Consider the following 18,409-nt stretch of genomic DNA (forward strand, 5'->3'; position numbering starts at 1 on the left):
TTTGATGCTTTCAAAATGTTCCAAAAAAGTTGGGACAGGCGCATGTTAACCACTGTGTAATGTCACCTTTGTTCTAATAAGTTTTCAAAGAGGAATTCTTTCCCAATCTTGCTTGAGTTTTTCAACTGCAAAAGGTTTCCATGCTCATATTTGTGCTTCATAATGCATCGTAAAGTCTATGATGGGTAACAGGTCTGGTCTGCATACACGCCAGTCTACTTCCTGTTACACAGCCATGCTGTTGTAAGTTGTCAAGAATGTGTCTTGCTTAAATAAGCAGGGGCATCTCTTTGTCTGCTTGGGTGCATGTTGCTCCAAAAACTGTATGTACCTGTCAGGATTAATGGTGCCCTCACAGATGTGCAAGTGAGCCACGCCGTGGGCACTAATACACCCAACACCATCACAGTATTGTGCAGAGTATTTTGGTATATTGTCTTAACGGCTTTTGCAAAATACCCTATCATAAAAGTGGGAATAAAATCTGGTGAGCGGGTGTTTTTTTGTAGGAAATAGGTTAGTGTGTTCTAAGTTTGATGCTTCAGGAAAAAAAGGTACATAAAGTGGATCGCAAAAGGTATTTTCTATTGGTCCTTTGTGTCTCTGAGTTTTGGGATCACTACCAGCGGCCTGTAAAGGGGGGAAGAGAGCAGAAAAGACTGCATCATGTTTACACTGGTTATCATTTTGAAGAGGAAGATAAAGACCCAGGAGACTTTTATCTCCGTCAGTGTAAACAGGACTGAGCTCTGCATCACTGGTATTTCCTGACCAGAACAATCTGACAGGCTGAAGGACAGAAAGGTATCAGCAGCAGCAGCTCTGCTGCATGTAGGGAATAGGAATTACTTTAGAAAAGTCAGTCACAATTAAGATGTGTTTATTGATTCATACTTTTATAGAGTTCAGCCAAAGAATTTATTTTCTGTCTTTATTTCAGTGTTTATGTTCAACTGCGTTTGGTGTTTTGAGTTTTGTGTGCTATCTTTCATTGTATTTGATGAATAAGGCCTCTGTTTGCATCTAAAATTGCCAATATTGATAAGTTTTTAAATTTCAATACCCCTCCTTGACCTCAATTACACCCAGTAAAATGTAACAGTTAACAAGAATTCAAATTAATGTTCAATGAGATGGATAAAACATTTAAACTCTTGTTTTTGCTCACTAATTAATCTGTTTTGGTTGAAATCATGTCCAAAAACATGCATGTCCTAGTGAGTCTAAGAAATAGACAGCCAAATTGATTAAAACTGGAATTAAATGCTGCAAAGTGGCTGCAATACAACAGGAATGTCATATTCACCTGACAATAACTACCTCTAAATGCTACTTCAGTGTTTTTAGAGGTATTTATTTGTGTGTTAAATATGCTTGAAAACATCTGGAATTAAATTCGAACTTTTTCACAGTTTTGTGCATTGAGCTGTATGCTACACAAAGAAATGCAATGGGTTTAACAGCAATATAAATGCAATGTTAATTAAAAACCAAGACAACAGCTACATTGCAGAACAATGTACAACAAAATGTAGAGCAAGGCCTGCAGATCAATTACAAAAACATATAAGGGATTAAAAAAAAAAAAGAATTTAAAAAGAAGACATTATACAGAGGAGTTCCAAATAATAATAATAATAATGATGATTATAAATCTTTATATTATCGTTATTATAATGAATACATTTTCATTATTTCTTCAGAATATCAAATAAAGAAACAAAATAGAATAAGATGGGTAATGGACCTATAAGTATAAAATGATAAATATGAAAATATTCAAACTTGCATACATACACATGTGCTGAAATAAATATGGGCAGATATCAAAACCTAACTGTGATACGTAAGGAATTATAACGTGTTATAACGTATAACGTGAATTTTCTCAAAGTAAACCAAAGAAATGTACTCACTAGAGTTTATCAACAATACAATCTTCAATACAAAAATCGACGCGAAACTAAGGTAAATATAAAAGTGTGAGTGAAGCCCTTTTGTCCCTCCCAGTCTGCCGTAGTCGGCCTTATCATCCAATACCGGAAGGCGTGACGTCCTTTTCCCCGCAGACTCCAACATGGTGAGCCGTTTTCCCTCACGATTCTTCTCTGAAATAATCACTAAACATCACTTTTTACTGCTGTGTTATCAAACATCTTTGTGTCCTAGCCTGAAATACCACATCTTAATAAATGATCGATGTCTGTATTGTAACCTAAAGTGGCGATGCTTGCTCTTTATTCATGTTTTAATCCGAGCTGACCCTCCAGTCTCTCAGCCATGGCTGCTTAGCTTGGCTGTGGCTATCCATGCTAGCCGGCTAACTCATAACGGCTCCCGGTTAGAGGAGATACCTATGACTTGTGACAGACTTTACGAAGGTTTATTGTACATTTTTGTTAAGATACCTAATGGGAAATTTGACATATACCTACAGAGTTATTTGCCGTTTAACTGACACCATTAGCCTCGGTAGGCCGAAGCCGGTTGCTAAAGCATTGAACGTTCATTCCCATTACACGTTAGCGTCACATGCTAACAGCCTGTTTGAAGAATATGGCACCTAAACGGCGTTTCCTTCAGTGTTAATTTCTTTGAAATGTGTCGATAGCGTTTGCCTGTTAACTCTTTGCCTTAAACCGACTGCTTGTCCCGTCATTGAACCGGTTTTGTCCCCCTTTCCTTCAGGCAAGAGGACCGAAGAAGCACCTGAAGCGCGTCGCAGCGCCAAAGCACTGGATGCTTGACAAGCTCACTGGAGTGTTTGTAAGTGCCTTTACACTGGTTTAATGTCACATGTTACTATTTTTAGCACATTTTCTTCTGTTCTGTAACATCTGAAGGTATTTCTTTAAGTAGGTAACAGCAATACAAGGTTGCAGATAAACCAAAACTGTTAAATTTCGGGTCATGATGGTGGTACTGTCATGTTTCATGTTAGTCAGTGCAAAAGCCATCGTTTGCATCAGAGCAGGTAATACCTTTGCTAGTTTGGTCGCTTTAGAGTTGTTTAAACGTGAAACTCAAAGGTCAAATGTCCCTTTTGTTAAATGTTTGTTACTTGAAGATGTGGCACAAGCTTCTTCAGAAAGTTTTCTAGGAATTCCCTTGGATTTACACCTTTGAAAACCGCTGTGAGTGGTTCTGATTTAAATAAATTTACTCTTGACATTTCTCTGTTATCAAGAACCAGTGGATTGGGACCAAAGGGGGTTGAAATGAACAATATTTTTTGCAGATAGTTAAAACAATTTTGTTCCTGTATATAGATATAGGTCTGGACCAAAATGTCAGTTCTTAAAAACACTTAAAGAAACAAAATGATGACCAGCATTGATAGCAGATCTGTTGGTCCCTCATGTAACTCTTGTCTTATTTGTGCATATTGCTGATAATTACGTCAGATAAAGGCTTATATCTACAGCTGATATATCAGATGTAATTATCTGTGATGATAATATTTTGACTTGTGTCGAGTGGGTTGCTAATTTGTTGCAAGAAGAGGAAAATCTGGTGTATGGAAGCCCTAAGCAGACATGCAGCTTCACATTGCTTTTGTTGCTTTGAGTAGATGGATCATTTTCTCATGGTTTTGCCTTATTTAACTCACTAGCTTAGGAATAACAGTTCACTTCCACCTGAAAATGTGTTGATTTCAGCCATAATTTGTACATGCTAATAATTGTAGGTGGAGTTTAATGTTTGTGTGCATGCCTATGTGAACACCATATCAAAGTGTTAAATCAGTGTTTACAAGGCTGTATTATGCAAGTAAGGATTGCAAAATACAGAGGAATTGATATTAATTTGCTTGTTTTAATCTTGATTTAGGCACACTGCTGTAATACAAAGTCAAACCAAGGCTACATTTGCTCTATGAGTTCTGGCTCATCTGCATGTAGATGTATTCTGTTGAAACATTTACAATCGGAAGAATCATTGTCATTTTATTCTGTGGTGGTTTTGCTGAAATAAGGCCTTTTAATTCTTGTAAACTGCTAGCTTTGAAGGTAAGCTTTTGTGACCTTACCTGTATTCTGACAATGTCTGCATCCACTTGGTCACCACCAAAATAACTGCTGTAAATCTCAGCATATTCCTCTGTTAGTGGAGAATATTTAAGCTAATGCTTGAATGTCTCAAATGATCTCAAAGCAGTATGAAGGGTTTGCACTGCCTCGTCTAGATTCATATGTAGAGATGAGCCAGTAGATTGGCTTTTACATTTCAAGCAGGTGATATCCTTTGTACATGAATTTTCACAGCCCATCCATCGTCTTTGCTGATTAACAATACTGTCTTTGTTGTCTCCAGGCTCCTCGTCCCTCCACCGGTCCCCACAAGCTGAGGGAGTGCCTGCCCCTCATCATCTTCCTGAGGAACCGCCTCAAGTACGCCCTGACCGGGGATGAGGTGAAGAAGATCTGCATGCAGAGGTTTATCAAGATCGACGGCAAAGTCCGCACTGATGTCACCTACCCCGCTGGATTCATGGGTGAGTTTGTTGTTGTTGTTGGAGCCTTGGGTGCTGCATAAATCTCACATAGGATCTGCATTTTAAAATTATGAAGTACAGATTCTATCGTTGTGGGTCTGTGGGTGCTTTTTAAGTGACTGCAAGGATGTTTTAGAGGATAACATGGATCTGAAGCATGATTTGAGGGTTAGTTTTTACATCAGGTGGACACTTTGAGGCAGAAGGAGCAATGATGAATGTGTTATTTTGATCAGTGATGAGCTGAAACTACACAACTAATTCCTCTAAGAAGTTCTGAGCTCCAAAAACAACTCTTCAACAGTTCTCTCTCAGTTAGTGCCCTGTAGATATTTGCCAAGGCGTTCTTAGAAGGAGGACAAACTTTATTTATAAATATTTGGTGAACTTAGTTTGAGGCTTGAATGGCCAAAAACAGTTTCTGTTGAGTTATTCTTGGGAAATCTGCTGTGCAAGAACTTGAAAACTAACAGCCAGACTTGAAGAACAAGTTAAGAACTTCAGCTGTCACTTAGGAAGTCTAAAGTTTTATCAGTCTGTCTCTGTGAAGGGCTTTAGGATGGTCCTTGTTGTATGCAGCCATTTTCCTACAGCACAGAGGAGGAAGTTCTTCTGGATTTTGCTATAATATAGTTAACTTCATAATCATTGATGTACTTGTTACTGGATTTCTGCTTTTGGGAGTTAAATGTTCGACCACGGGAAGAGCTGTCTGTCCAACTCTGAAATGATTTAGATACCAGTGCTGCTTTTGCAAAGATTCACTCCTTTATGGGACTTTCAGTGATTTTTTTTCTTTAATTAACTGCATTTATAATTGTAGCAGACTATGGCAGAGCAGGCTGCCAGAAGTCCAGGCTTTGTTCTCACCTGTCCTCGGTCTCACCTTTGTTGGACCTGTCATCAGGTCAGTTCCACCTTGACTCTGGTCAGCAGCTTCATATGGAGGTGTGGCGTTTTAATTTCCAAATCCAAGGGAAGCATCACACTGATGACAGCAGCCTGGTTTCCACAGAAGCAGATGTCTCTTCAAGACAAGTGTTGGAGGAATGATTTGATGACAGCATTATCTTTAATAATTTAAGTTTTTAAAATAATTTTCAATGTTAAGTAAAGTTTAACTCCTGTTGATGTTCATTGTATGTCTATCAGATGATTTAAATAAGCTAAATTGGAATTTCAGGAACGTCTTTCTCTGTATTTCAGTGGACAGCACAGTGTTTTTGATGGAAGTAGCTTAATGCATGGAGCTGTGAGTTTAGGTGGATGACTGCCTTCATGAGGTGAAAGTTACACCTATTTAAGTCAGCACAGTGTACAAGAGTGTAGAGCAGTGGTTCTCAACTGGTGGATCAGGACCCAAAAGTAGGTCAGGACCTCTTTCTAGTGGGTTGTGAGTGTGTGCCAGGGTAAAAAATGTGACAAAAACTCACCAATAGTAATTTCACATGTGCAGGTTTTCCTATGATTAAGAGTAAAATCCAGTATTTTTGTCAAGATTGCTACCTATTTATCGCCCTTTTGTTGGGAAATAAAACTAGTTTACCCAAGATAACAAGGAAATTCTTAGAGAAATTAATAAATCTTCCATGCCAAAAGATGTTTGCATGCAAGTGCTTCTGTAATGATGGGCTTTTCTAACGCAATTTTGTCCCACCTCTTTGTTCAATAAGTTTTTCTATTAAGGGTCCAAGCCTCAACATTTTGGAGTGTTCTTTTATCTTCATGGTGTAATGGTAGCCAAGTATACTGATTGACCAACATTCATGAAAACAAGGAAGAAGTTTTTAAACATTTGGGTAGTGATTTCTTTTGAGGTGGTGGTGGGTCCTGATGTAGAGCAGTGACCGTCCTGTGGCTGAACTCATGGTGCTTATGATGCCTCTGTGGTTAAGGCTTAAGTTTTTTGGGTTGGTTGGGGCTAGAGAGGCAAACTTCCAGTGTTTTGATGGTGTGTAATATTTTGCCTAGCATTGTGTGGAATAACCTTGGTCAAAATGAAGCATAATGTGCATAAATAAGCCTGTCTTAATAGGCATGTAGTCACCTGAAAATAAACAGTTGTTTCAGTGTTTTTCTTGAAATGAGACTTTTATTCATACATAGAGGGTCCCCTGCACACCATCATGAATTCATGTCTGTTGCATGTTTCTATGGTACCACAGAAGGGAGCATGTACCATAAACCCATTTTTATAATTCCACAGGTTTCCACAGTTACCAGAAGTGAGCAGTGCAATCTAAAATCTGTCATATTGCAAATATATCCCAATGTTATACACTACACTTTAAATGTAGGTGCCACTTTTTGTTAAAATTCAGTATTTGCAGTAAACCTGCTCATTTTTTTTCTCAGATGTGATCAGCATCGAGAAGACCGGTGAGCACTTCCGTCTGATCTACGATGTGAAGGGACGTTTCACCGTTCACCGCATCACTGCAGAGGAGGCCAAGGTGAGAAAAAACCTGTTTTTACCCATAAATCCTGCATCCTTTACCTCCTAACCAGGATTTTACTGCTCCTTTATGCCGTTAAGGTAAAGAGGAAAGCACCAGTTTAACACCAGTCCAAGCTGATGACTGTTGGCAAACATTAGCTGATGTGGAATGAGCAGAAATCGCTGTATGTAATGCTGGTGTCTGGATTTCTAGAAGTCAGCTGTTTGACAAACTCAGATCTGTTTTTATGGCCAAACATGAGAAAACTTTGGAACGATGGGGGTCTTGCACCAAAAGAAATGATGAAAAACACCACTATTGAGCCTGATTTATCACAGTCTGTGCCTCTATAGTTTTATTACTTTTGAACATTTCTGCAACAAGAAAATGCTAAATAGGAAATGCTGACATTTCTCGTTTTTTCAACACAAACTCAGAAGTAGCAAACATAATCAAGATTGAAGAGTCATGGTTGTAGTTTGACTCGTGACCCTCCTCTTCCTCTGCAGTACAAGCTGTGTAAGGTGAAGAAGATCATCATTGGCACCAAGGGAATCCCCCACCTGGTGACCCATGATGCTCGCACCATCCGCTACCCCGACCCCCTCATCAAGGTCAACGACACGGTCCGCATCGACCTGGACACCAGCAAGATCACAGACTTCATCAAGTTTGATACTGGTGCGCTTCTCTCACTGCTGCTCCTGCAACATTTACACATCTTTTATGATTTTAATGACTAATGTTGGTCAAACCCTCCTCTCCCTGCAGGTAACTTGTGCATGGTGACCGGCGGTGCTAACTTGGGGCGTATCGGTGTGATCACCAACAGGGAGCGTCACCCTGGATCCTTCGACGTCGTTCACGTTAAGGACAGCACTGGAAACAGCTTCGCTACCAGGCTCTCTAACATCTTTGTCATTGGCAAGGTAAGCGGAAAAGTTCATGAAGTCAAAAAGACACCACTCAGTGGATCAGTGAATGTTAAACGATTACAGCTGAGTTCTGGAGCAATGATGACCTGTTGTGGCTTTGAGCAGTCGTGAAAATACACCGCCAATTCCTCTAAGAAGTTCTGAGCTCCATCACAACACTGAAAACTGGCTTAAAAACGTTCACATTTTCAGAAAACTCATCTAACAAATGCTTTTTGTACGACTGACTCCCACGTTTCCAAAACTGTTGACAAGTTGATAAAACAATCAATAAGCTGCTTGATTTTTATAAAGACTTGACCTTGAACATTGGGTTTTTCTAGTATCAGAAATTAACTTGAATCAAAATTAACAATAATGTATGAGAAAATAATAACAAATAAGATGACTGAAGAAAACTGAGTATGCATGTGCCAGCCGCTTCAGTGTGTAGTGATATTCTGTTGATGGGATGTTTTCAGCAAGAAGTTTAATTTAATACTTGGACTGATTAGAGATGACTAGCCTGGTCTGAGGAGGTTTTCTATGGTGCACTTCCGCTAAGGGTCTGGTTCAGTTCAGTATGTTTGCATTTCCCCTCTCAGAAGTGTCCTGCTTTTTTTTGCCACCCTACAGCAGTAGTTCCCAACCTTTTTCTTGTGGCGCTTTTCTGATCCAGGACATGCCAGGACCCTCTCAAAAACAACCAGATATGACAAAATTACCACCAATTTCAGGTGTTTTCATTGATGGATTCCCAACTAAATAGGCCCGATATATAATCAAAGATCTTTGTATAAACAATCCTCAACACTTATTATGATTTCATGTGAATATGTGAAAGGCCCCAGTGCCCCCCTGAGGTCTTTGGCGCCCCCTGTAGGGACCTAGACCAGCAGGGTGGATCTTTGTGGGGCAGTACTCACGGTACAGCCAAACTGAGCACGTTCAAGCTGAAGCTGAACTCTTTAAAGCAATGATTTTCAATCATTTTTTGCACAAGGTTCACCAAACATCAAGCCACAATCTCAGACACACCATCTTCAAATCCATTCAGAATTTCCACTTTAAATTTTCTTTCATCTTTAGTTGATGTATGTAGTTGTTATGATAACACATGGTTGTTCAAATTTACAATGCTACATTTGGGAACTTAATTACACAAACATGCAAAAATTGGTGTTTTTGCAGCATACATTTCAGCCATATCAGCCTGTTGATTAAAGCAATGTGCTGTAGCAAACTTAGAAATTCAAGCACCTGTTATTAGTGAGCTTTACACCGAATTACCTCCAAAAAACATGTATGAAACAAAGCCCTGGAATAAAATATCAGATATACTACAGGAAACTTTAATTTTCAAGGAGGGTTTCCAGTTTTTCAGTAGTTGTATAGTCAATCCTACACGGTTGTACAGATTCCCACGACACACCTAGACTTCCCTCATACAGTTTGAGAAGCAGTGCTTTAAGGTATTAAGCAGTAAACCAGCATTTCTGGATGAGTGTTGCATATTTAGAGAGCGGCTGCTCTAAAAGTGGCGCCTCATTCTACTGCCGTGTCCCACAATGATTTGCATGCTGCTTTTGTGTGAAGCTGGAAGTTGTTGCTGCTTTTAAAACATCTTTTCTACATCAGCGTGTTGAAGTCATCCATGGAATGATAAAAGTGGTTTACTTATGAGTAGATGCCTTTTGTTGAGTGCAGTTTTAGTTTTAAAAAACACAAGTAAGCATCAGCTGATTGGTCTGTCACTGTGCAGACTGCACGTGCTCAGTGGGGCTGTACTTTACCTGTTAAGGATAAGGTTAGTGGTGGACACAGGAGCTAGATCAGATTTTATCAGACCAAACTGTGCTGAACTAAACTGCAGAGCTGGGTTGAAGCGGGCCATTAAAATGTTTCCTTCTCTGCTCTGGCATTTATCTGACTGCTGAAGTTGAGTTCCTGCAGATCCTTAAAAGTATGTAACATTTGAAATGATGGCCTTAACGTCTTCCAGCCTGATTTATTTTTTAACCAGAGGGAGGTCTAAATGTTAGGAGGGACTTTCAGAAGGACATGTTCTTGTTGTCTTTGTTTTCCAGCCAACCTTTTTCAACTTAATATTCTATATAATTCACTGAATTTGGTGTAGGATTTCCTGTGGAAGGACGCCCAGACCCCTCTCTGACTTCATCAGACTCACTGTGATTTATCAAACTGTACTGTTGTGAAACTTTGATCCAGTTCTCTAACATCTGGGCTACCAGGTTGCCCACTTACAAACTGGCGCAGCCCACCTTTATTTAAACAGGTGTTCATGACAGAAAGCATTGTCCTGCTCTTATTAGTAAACTGATGGGAATCAGCTCAGCACACCTGCAAAAAGTGGTATTTTTCTTATTTCAGTTGGCCAAAGATTTCAGCATCACCCTTTTTGTTCTGGCTGATTATGGCTAAGAGATCGGCAGTCTGATAATTGTGAACTGAAGCTTCTTTGTGTATTTAATACAGTTTAACTGCGTGGTGTTAGTTGAAACACATGCCTTTATGTGGCTTGTTGTTTCAGGACTTTAAAGGAAGTTGAGGAGCTTGTTTTAAGATCAGCTCCAGAGAATGAAGTCCAGCCTCTTTAGTTAGATGCATGAATATATGGAACAATAGGCTGGGGTTTATAGACAACCTAAGGGCTAAATTTAATACATTTTCATCTGATAGGCTCCTGTTTAAAGGTGGTAATCCCTCTAGTTTTATTGAACTGCTGGATCACAAATCGAACTAGTTTCTCACATCACAAAGAAGCATTTTACAATTTCTGAAAGACTGTCCAAGTTGTTTGCCTTTTTCGAATAAATAAAGAGTTGGACATGAGACATCTATTAAATATGCGGCAGAATATAATGTAATGTAATAAAAATGGAAAGCAACGCTGCAGAATAATGCTGTTAACAGATTGTAAAGCAGATTTTCCACAGTCTGGTTTAAAGTACAGGACACAATGACCCAGACTCTCCCTGTTTGCCACCTGCACTATCTGCTCCCCTTTGATCCCCATTAACAAACGACTGTTGTCTCCGTCCTCTCTGTCTCCAGGGCAACAAGCCGTGGGTGTCCCTGCCCAGAGGAAAGGGAATCCGTCTGACCATCGCCGAGGAGAGAGACAAGAGGCTGGCCGCCAAGCAGGGCAGCAGCTAAACAGACAGCCGAACCCTGGTTTTCAAATAAACTGTTATTTACAAAACAAGACGCTTGTTTGCTCTGGTTCTTTGACTTTTTGTGGTCATGTTAGGCTTTCATGTTTAAAGATGCAGCTCCAAGGAGGCCAGAGAGGTTTTTTATTAAATTTATAAGTCTGTATTTTACTGTTCAAATCAGAGTGAGAAAAGGTGACTTTAGACTCTTTACAGAAGGCTGAGCTCCATTTATATGAGCAGGTTTTGGTGTTGCAGGTGTTCACTGATGTGGCACATTAGGACGAATGGAGATGAGCCTCAGGAATGGCTGGTTCAGTTGTGCACTGAAATTCTGCTCAGAGGAGTCTTCAGGTAAAATTTAATGGGTGCTTTAAATGCATTTAGTTCAAAATCCATTTTGACAGGAACCAACAGGAAAGCTGAACTTTCTCAATGGAAAACAAATGTTGGAGGAGAAATAGTCTGGAAAAAAGTTTATTGGGGATGTGAATTTTCTGCTCTAGGGGTCTCAGAAGTCACGCTTTTAATGTGAAAAGCTTCAATTTTGTTGAATGCCTTGGACATTTAGAGGAAGTAACACAAATTTGATGTTTACAGCTAACAAAAAATCACTCAAAATACAAACACTGTAACACCGTGGTCAGTAAACCAGTTTCTGGTGGTTTTTGCTTCATCGTGGACAGGGTTCAAGTCCTGCCAGAAAAGAAAATCTCCATGAAGGTTCTCAGCAGATGGAAGCATGAAGGTCTCTAAAATGTCCTGGTAGACGGCCATCAGCGTTGACTCTGGACTTCATAAAGACCAGCGGACCAACCACAGCTGGTGACATGGTACCACAAACCATCACTGACTGGAGACTGGAAACACTGGATTTCAGGCACCTAGGATTCTGGCTCTCAGATCTTCCTCCTGACTCGGGGGACCTTGATTTCAAAATGAAAAGCAAAATTTTTTTTTTTCCACATTTTTTGTTAGAGAAGCCTGAAAAAGTGATTTTTGCATGATATGTCCCCTTTTTTGACCACTTTTTGCCAATTTTTTAAACCCATATTACCCTTTTATTGCCCCTTTTGACCTGTTTTTGTCACTTGTAACCAATTTTCAACACTCTCTAATCACTTTTTCTGACTTATTTCTGCCAGTTTAGGCCACTTTTAACCCTTTTTTGCCACTTTTTGTCAACTTTTCACCATTTCTAGCAACCATTTTTGCCACTTTTTTCTCAATTTTAAAACCATTTGACCAATTTTTTCCCCTTTTATCCTACTTTTGTCACTTTTAACCATTTTTCACCACTCTTTAACCACTTTTCCTGACATATTTCTGCCAATTTTGGCCACTTTTAACTCATTTTTGCCACTTTTTACAACTTTTCACAATTTTTGCCAACCATTTTTGCCACTTTTTTCTATTTTTAACCCATAGAATCATTTTTTGCCCCTTTTATCCTACTTTTGTCACTTGTAACCATTTTTCTTCACTTTCACCACTTTTCCTGACTTATTTCTCCCAATTTTTGGCCCTTTTACACCATTGTTGCCACTTTTTATCCACAATTTTTCCAACCATTTTTGCCATTTTTAACCCATACCTTCAATTGTTTTCCCCTTTTATCCTATTTTTGTCACTTGTAACCATATTTTGCCACTCTTTAACCACCTTTGATGATTTATTTCTGCTCATTTTTGCCACTTTTAACTCATTTTTCTCAGTTTCTAACTACTTTTTACCATTTTAACCATCTGTTTTTAACCCCCCCATTTGGCTGGGCCCCAGAGAGCTTTCCCCTTATTCCCCTCTTATGGGTGGCCTTGCTTGTAGCCTATTTCCTGGATCCGTCTGTGAGGTGGCATCATATCCTAATCTTTTGGGATGCACCTGTAGGCAAAATCCCATTTTATAGTGAACGGTCCTTTTAACTCCTCACTGAAGACATTTTCTTTCTATCTCCAGGTGGTGAAATCTTATCTAAACCTCTTTTCTTCTGTCCATTAAATCCCTCCGTCTTCACCTGTAATCAGCCCTCCATCCTTCTATCTAATCCCTCCATCCTTTCTTTTCCATCATGATGCATCCATCTGTTTGCACTCTAATCCCTCTGTTTCTCCTCTCTTCTTTTTCCACTTAGACCATTTGCACTTCCCAATCCATCCATCCAGTTTCCATATATCCCAGTTTCCTAGACCCCCTCCTTCAGACATCCTCACCTGCATTTATTCCATACCACCAGCCTCTAATAGTTCCTTTTCTTTGCTTCACTCCTGCCCTCTTATAACCCTAATACTTAGCCTGTCTTTGCCCTAACCTTTCCTAAACATCTTTCACTCTCCTCCATCCTCTTTTAAATCAGTACATTTAATTTCCCCATCCTTTTCTCGACAGTCTCCATTTCCAACATTCACTCCTCCCCCCTCCCTGTCTGTGTTCTGACTTCAGTACCGGTCCATATGGTGATGCTGGGATGCCTCCTGCTCCGCTCTGCAGAAACCTGGCCTGGCACACTCCTCCTCAGTGTGTGTGTTCGTCTGCGTTTGTGTGTGACGTTTACCGTCCCGGCCTTCAGATTCACCCGCGAGCATGTTTGTGAAATCAAAGAGCGGGAGATCAGCGTCGCCCTTCTCCCCTGTGACCTCCATTTCCATCCACGCCGCTTCGACACAAGACACCAGAAATGATTCATATCACGACAACACGATCGCAGCAGGAAGGAGGGCTTTGGTATGTTTGGAGGGGCACTGCTCAGTCCTATGACCGTCTGCTTCATGACACTTTGTACAGTATGGTAATCCATCATTCCTGGCAGGGAGAAGTAAGGACACAGTCTGTGTACTTTACCTTGTACCTTACCAGCATGTTTAAAATGAGCTAGTCTTGTCAAAATTCTTTAAAGGGCTGAGACGTCATCAGTTGTCAATTGAATTCACTCGAATGACACTACAAATATGTTGTTTTCCACTGTGGTTGCGCAGGCTATTGGCATCTTTTTAGGTTTACCAGCAGCAACTTGAAAAATGCTGGACTATCAGGCACAAATGGAGAAGTTATGATGGACCATTAACAATGGATTAACAAGCATCCATCCGTTCACCCATTTTCTTCCACTTATCCAGGTCTGGGTCGTGGTGGCAGCAGGCTAAGCAAGTCTGCCAAACTTTTTTCTTCCAACTGACATTTTCCACCTCTTCCTTGGGGATTCCAAGACATTCCCAGGCCAGATAGGATTTACAGCACTGTGCAGATCTTTTAGGCATGTTTGGGCCCAAAACTGAGGCTGAAGTAAGGCGAAAATGTGGCAGGTCCATCTGGCAGGAAGGAGGACTGACACAACACAGATCAGGCTCTGGATGTCCTTGCAAATTACCAAAAAATAAAATCTTGCCCTTTAGGGTGGCCTAAGGGCTGGACTTGGTGAGTAAGGACAGCCTGGGGTACCACCTGGGAAAGCAGTAGGGTTGCCACAAGCCCCTGGTTATGCTTTGGATGTCCCAAGAACCCAAAAACAGCTGATAGTCCCCAGGGAAAAGGCCTGGACAAGAGAGATCAAGCTTGACCTTGTCTGCCAAGTCACAAGCCTAAGATCATGGTAAATCAGCCTGGTAATAAATCTTTAGCACCCTACATGCCCAAAACCAGCGCACATGACCTTATAAACCCTCCGGCGAGTCCTTGGTCTATCCCCGGGGTCTCCTCTCCCTTGGATGTGCCTGGAAGACCTACAAATGGAGGCGGCCAGGGGTCATCCTTGTCATATGTCCAAACCAACTCAACGGGCTCCTGTCGTGGTGAATTAGCAGAGGCTCTACTTTGAGATCCCTCCAGCTGTCTGAGCCCCTCATCCTATCTCTAAGGCTGGGCCAAAATACCATCCTAAAGAATCTCATTTCGACCGTTTGAACCCATGACCACATTCTTTCAGTCTTTACCCAGAGCTCATGACCATAGGAGGGGGTTGGAACGAAGATCAAATTGAGAGCTTTGACTTCTGGCTCAGCTCCCTTTGCGTGGGAAACACCCCATACATGGTGTTTACTCAGGGCACCTTTTTTGTTGAAGTGTTAAAAATAAATAAATAATTGTGGGACAGTTGCACTACTTCATAGCCATGCTCTGACCAGCAGTGAATGTTAGTCAAGAGGCTCTCACCAAAGCCACTGATCCAACACAAATGCACTGAGGCTGTGCTGCTTGTCCTAGCTCTTTGTGCCATGGTTTGGCACGTCTTCAATTTTATGCGACACGTCTCACAAGAGTTTTATTAGAAGTCGGTGCCTGCAAGGTAGGTTGGTGCGTTACAAGAAGCATTGGATGGAAGCATGCTAAGACAGTCAGCACCCAAGGCATACCTCCCCCAGTGACATTTTCCAGCTCTTCCTTGGGGATTTCGAGGCATTCCCTGGCCAAATGCAATGGATAATACCTCTGTTTGACTCTGGGGTCTCCTCTCAGTTGGACTCGCCTGGAAGATGAGGCAAACTTCTCCCAGTAACATTTTCCAGCTCTTCCTGGGGGATTCTATGGCTTCCCTGGCAAAATGCAATGGATAATACCTCTAGTTGAACCCGGGGTCTCCTCTCAGTTGGACTTGCCTTGAAGATAAGGCATACCTGCCCCATTGACATTTTCCAGCTCTTCCTGGGGGATTCCGAGGCGTTCCCTGGACTGTTGCAATGAACAATACCTCAGTTGACCCTGGGGTCTCCTCTCAGTTGGACTTGCCTGGAAGACTTCCACAGGGAAGCGATTGGGAGGCATCATAATCAGACGCCAGAACCACCTCTACGGGCTCCTTTTTGGAGATGTAGGAGCAGAGGTTCTCCTTCAAGTCCCCCGAGAATGTCTGAGCTCCCCTGGTTTCTCCCTTGTGTTCGGAGGACCTCTTATAATGTTCTCTCAGCCTTTACTCAAAACATATGACCGTAGGCGAAGAATGGAATGTCTTCAGACCAGTAACAGTGCTGATGCTTTAGCAGTCCTGTCAATATGTCTGTTCTATTCTTACTCATGGTGAAGACACCAAGATACTTGAGCTTTTTCACCTGGGGCAAAGACTTACACACAATCCAGAGGGAGCAATCTTCCACTTTCTGGCAGAGAACCATGGCCTTGGACTTGGAGGTTGCAGCTGAGTGTGAAGCAGCTGGGATGAGGGTCATTCTTCTGCAAAATTCTTTGATTCAAATCTGCGTAAGAGTATGTGAGACACAAATTAAAAACAGATTACTTAAATTACTCAACATGGGGTACTTATACTTCGGCATGACTGCAATCTAAAGGGTGACATACCTGAATGCAAGTTAATCCTATGAAATGGTGAATTTTGAACACACTTAGGATTCATGGTCTGCTAACAAATCAAAAGTGGCTGCGCTGTCCTCATTTTATCCGGTCTGGGACCGGTTCTTGTAAACAAATAATTGTTCAAACACAGATAAACATATCCACAAACACACATGCAGTCTTTGAACGTTGCTTGCTCTGGTCCTGCTCGGCATCCCCAAGTGAGCGGAGCAACAATCACATTTGATACACGCACAAACACACACATTGAGCAGTCACATGGAGGCTTTGAAGTGCTGGATGGTGAGAAAGGAAAAGAAATGTGAGCAACAGAGGAAACAGAAAAACATCCACTCAAAGAGCAGAATATGGTGATGAATTATCCTATTAGGGACAAAACGCAGAGCAGACGAACTGTAAAACAAACAAGTATTAAATCACTGTTAATCCATCTACATAATGCATTTATTATGCTTCATACACAGTTAAAGTTAGTCCACTAAAGAGGCAAATAATGAGGCAGTGTTTGATAGTAACAGTCCAATATTAATGCCAAACTGTAAGATTTAACAACCTTCTCATGGAAAGATTTCATTCGTCCCATGAGTCAAAATCTTGGCTTATTATTCAACAAGTGATATCAAGTAGATGCATGTTATTGGATCTTGGGCTATACACACAAAGCCCAATTCCTAAAAAGTTGGGACATTTAGAGTTTAAAGCTGGCAACATGTTCCAAAAAAGTTGGGACACAGGGCAAGAAAAGACTGGGAAAGCTGTGTAATGCTTTAAAAACACCTTGAACATTCCACGGGTAAGTAGGTAACATGTGAAAGTACCATTATTTTGTGTGAAAGGAGCATTCTTCAAAAGGTTCAGACATTCACAATCTACATTAGCATAAGGTTATCCACTTTATGTAACACTGATTTTTTTTTGTCGAAGCTTATCTGAGATGGACTTATCTAAAGTGGAAGAGTGTGCTGTGGTTTGATGACTCCATGTTTAAAATTGTTTTTGGAAATAATTGTCAAAAAACCCTCTGGACTAAAGAGTAAAAAGCACCAATCAGATCCAAAACCAGCATTTGTGATAATATGGGTGTGTATCAGTGCCAATGACATGGGTCACTTGCACATCTGGGAGACACCATTAATAACAAGAGAGGTTTAAACAGGTTTCAGAGCAACACGCCAACATCTGGATGACTTCTTTTTCAGATCCCTGCTTGTTTTCGAGAGACATTTCAAAGACACAAGTTACTACACCATGGCTTCACAGGAAAAGAGTGTGGATACTAGACTGGACTGAAGACAGTCCAGACCTGTCTACTGTAGGGATGAGTATTAGGGATGGGCGTTTGGAAGAAACCTGCCAACTCGAGCATCTATAATGTTAATGATCAATTAATTGATTAATCATTATGTATGTATAAAAACATACATACATGGGCATACACACACATATATATGTATAACATTTCCCTATATAACAAAAACAGGTAACTAATGAGTGTGTTTCTCAATGATTTATTTATTTTCACCCATAAACAAGGCATGGTCTATTGTATTACCTATTGCAGGAGTTCGCAAAAAAATATGCAAGCATCTCAAAAATCTTTTCAAACCTCAAAACAACCACAACAAACAGTAGCTTTAGTTGGCTGCCATTTTTTTTCACAAAAAAAGTTAGAAGGAATCCGAAGTCAATAGCCCACCATATAACAGAGAGCGAGCCTCATAAAAAAACAACAAACAAACAAAAACAAAACCCATTCACAACGTGATGACAGCAGATATTGTTGTGCAGTGCAGAGTAATACGTGTTTAGTCTCTTTATAAAATGCCAACATCAGATCAACTAAATTCCTCGTGATCGACCAAATTCTTAACGACCAATTAATCGATCATCGATTAATTGTTCCCACCCCTAATGAGTATCCAAAACCATCACCATCATGGTACCAGTACAAACACATGCGATACCTACCAGACCGAATTACAACACAGATGTTGATACTTAATTTCGATACCCTGCCACCCCAATAAAAGGCAAGAGATACACTGGGGAATGTGTGTTATTAATGTGAAAATTTACTCAGGTTCCTTT

General features: G+C 40.6%; 2 protein-coding genes and 2 non-coding genes across 4 annotated transcripts in view; all 4 read left to right on the top strand.

The window, feature by feature from the left end:
• The window catches only part of hdac8 (histone deacetylase 8), a 189,445-nt gene that overhangs the window by 96,624 nt on the left and 74,412 nt on the right, over positions 1 to 18,409 (top strand). The gene's annotated exons all lie outside the window — the stretch shown is intronic.
• rps4x (ribosomal protein S4 X-linked) lies at positions 1,999 to 11,073 on the top strand. The gene is made up of 7 exons (XM_041779688.1): positions 1,999 to 2,080; positions 2,689 to 2,766; positions 4,315 to 4,495; positions 6,851 to 6,948; positions 7,443 to 7,614; positions 7,705 to 7,862; positions 10,923 to 11,073. The coding sequence occupies exons 1-7, from the start codon at positions 2,078 to 2,080 to the stop codon at positions 11,022 to 11,024; spliced, it is 792 nt and encodes a 263-aa protein (XP_041635622.1). The 5' UTR covers positions 1,999 to 2,077; the 3' UTR covers positions 11,025 to 11,073.
• Positions 4,704 to 4,779, top strand: LOC121505113. The gene has a single exon (XR_005991536.1). It is a non-coding gene; the product is annotated as a small nucleolar RNA SNORD61 (small nucleolar RNA).
• On the top strand, positions 7,944 to 8,016 carry LOC121505114. The gene has a single exon (XR_005991537.1). It is a non-coding gene; the product is annotated as a small nucleolar RNA SNORD61 (small nucleolar RNA).

The sequence above is a fragment of the Cheilinus undulatus genome, linkage group 22 (assembly GCF_018320785.1).
Source record: "Cheilinus undulatus linkage group 22, ASM1832078v1, whole genome shotgun sequence".
NCBI classification, from domain to species: Eukaryota; Metazoa; Chordata; class Actinopteri; order Labriformes; family Labridae; genus Cheilinus; species Cheilinus undulatus.

Coding starts and splice junctions, on each gene's coding strand:
- rps4x (XM_041779688.1), top strand. Junction 2,767..4,314: donor ACAAGCTCACTGGAGTGTTT/GTAAGTGCCTTT, acceptor TGTTGTCTCCAG/GCTCCTCGTCCCTCCACCGG. Junction 4,496..6,850: donor CTACCCCGCTGGATTCATGG/GTGAGTTTGTTG, acceptor TTTTTTTCTCAG/ATGTGATCAGCATCGAGAAG.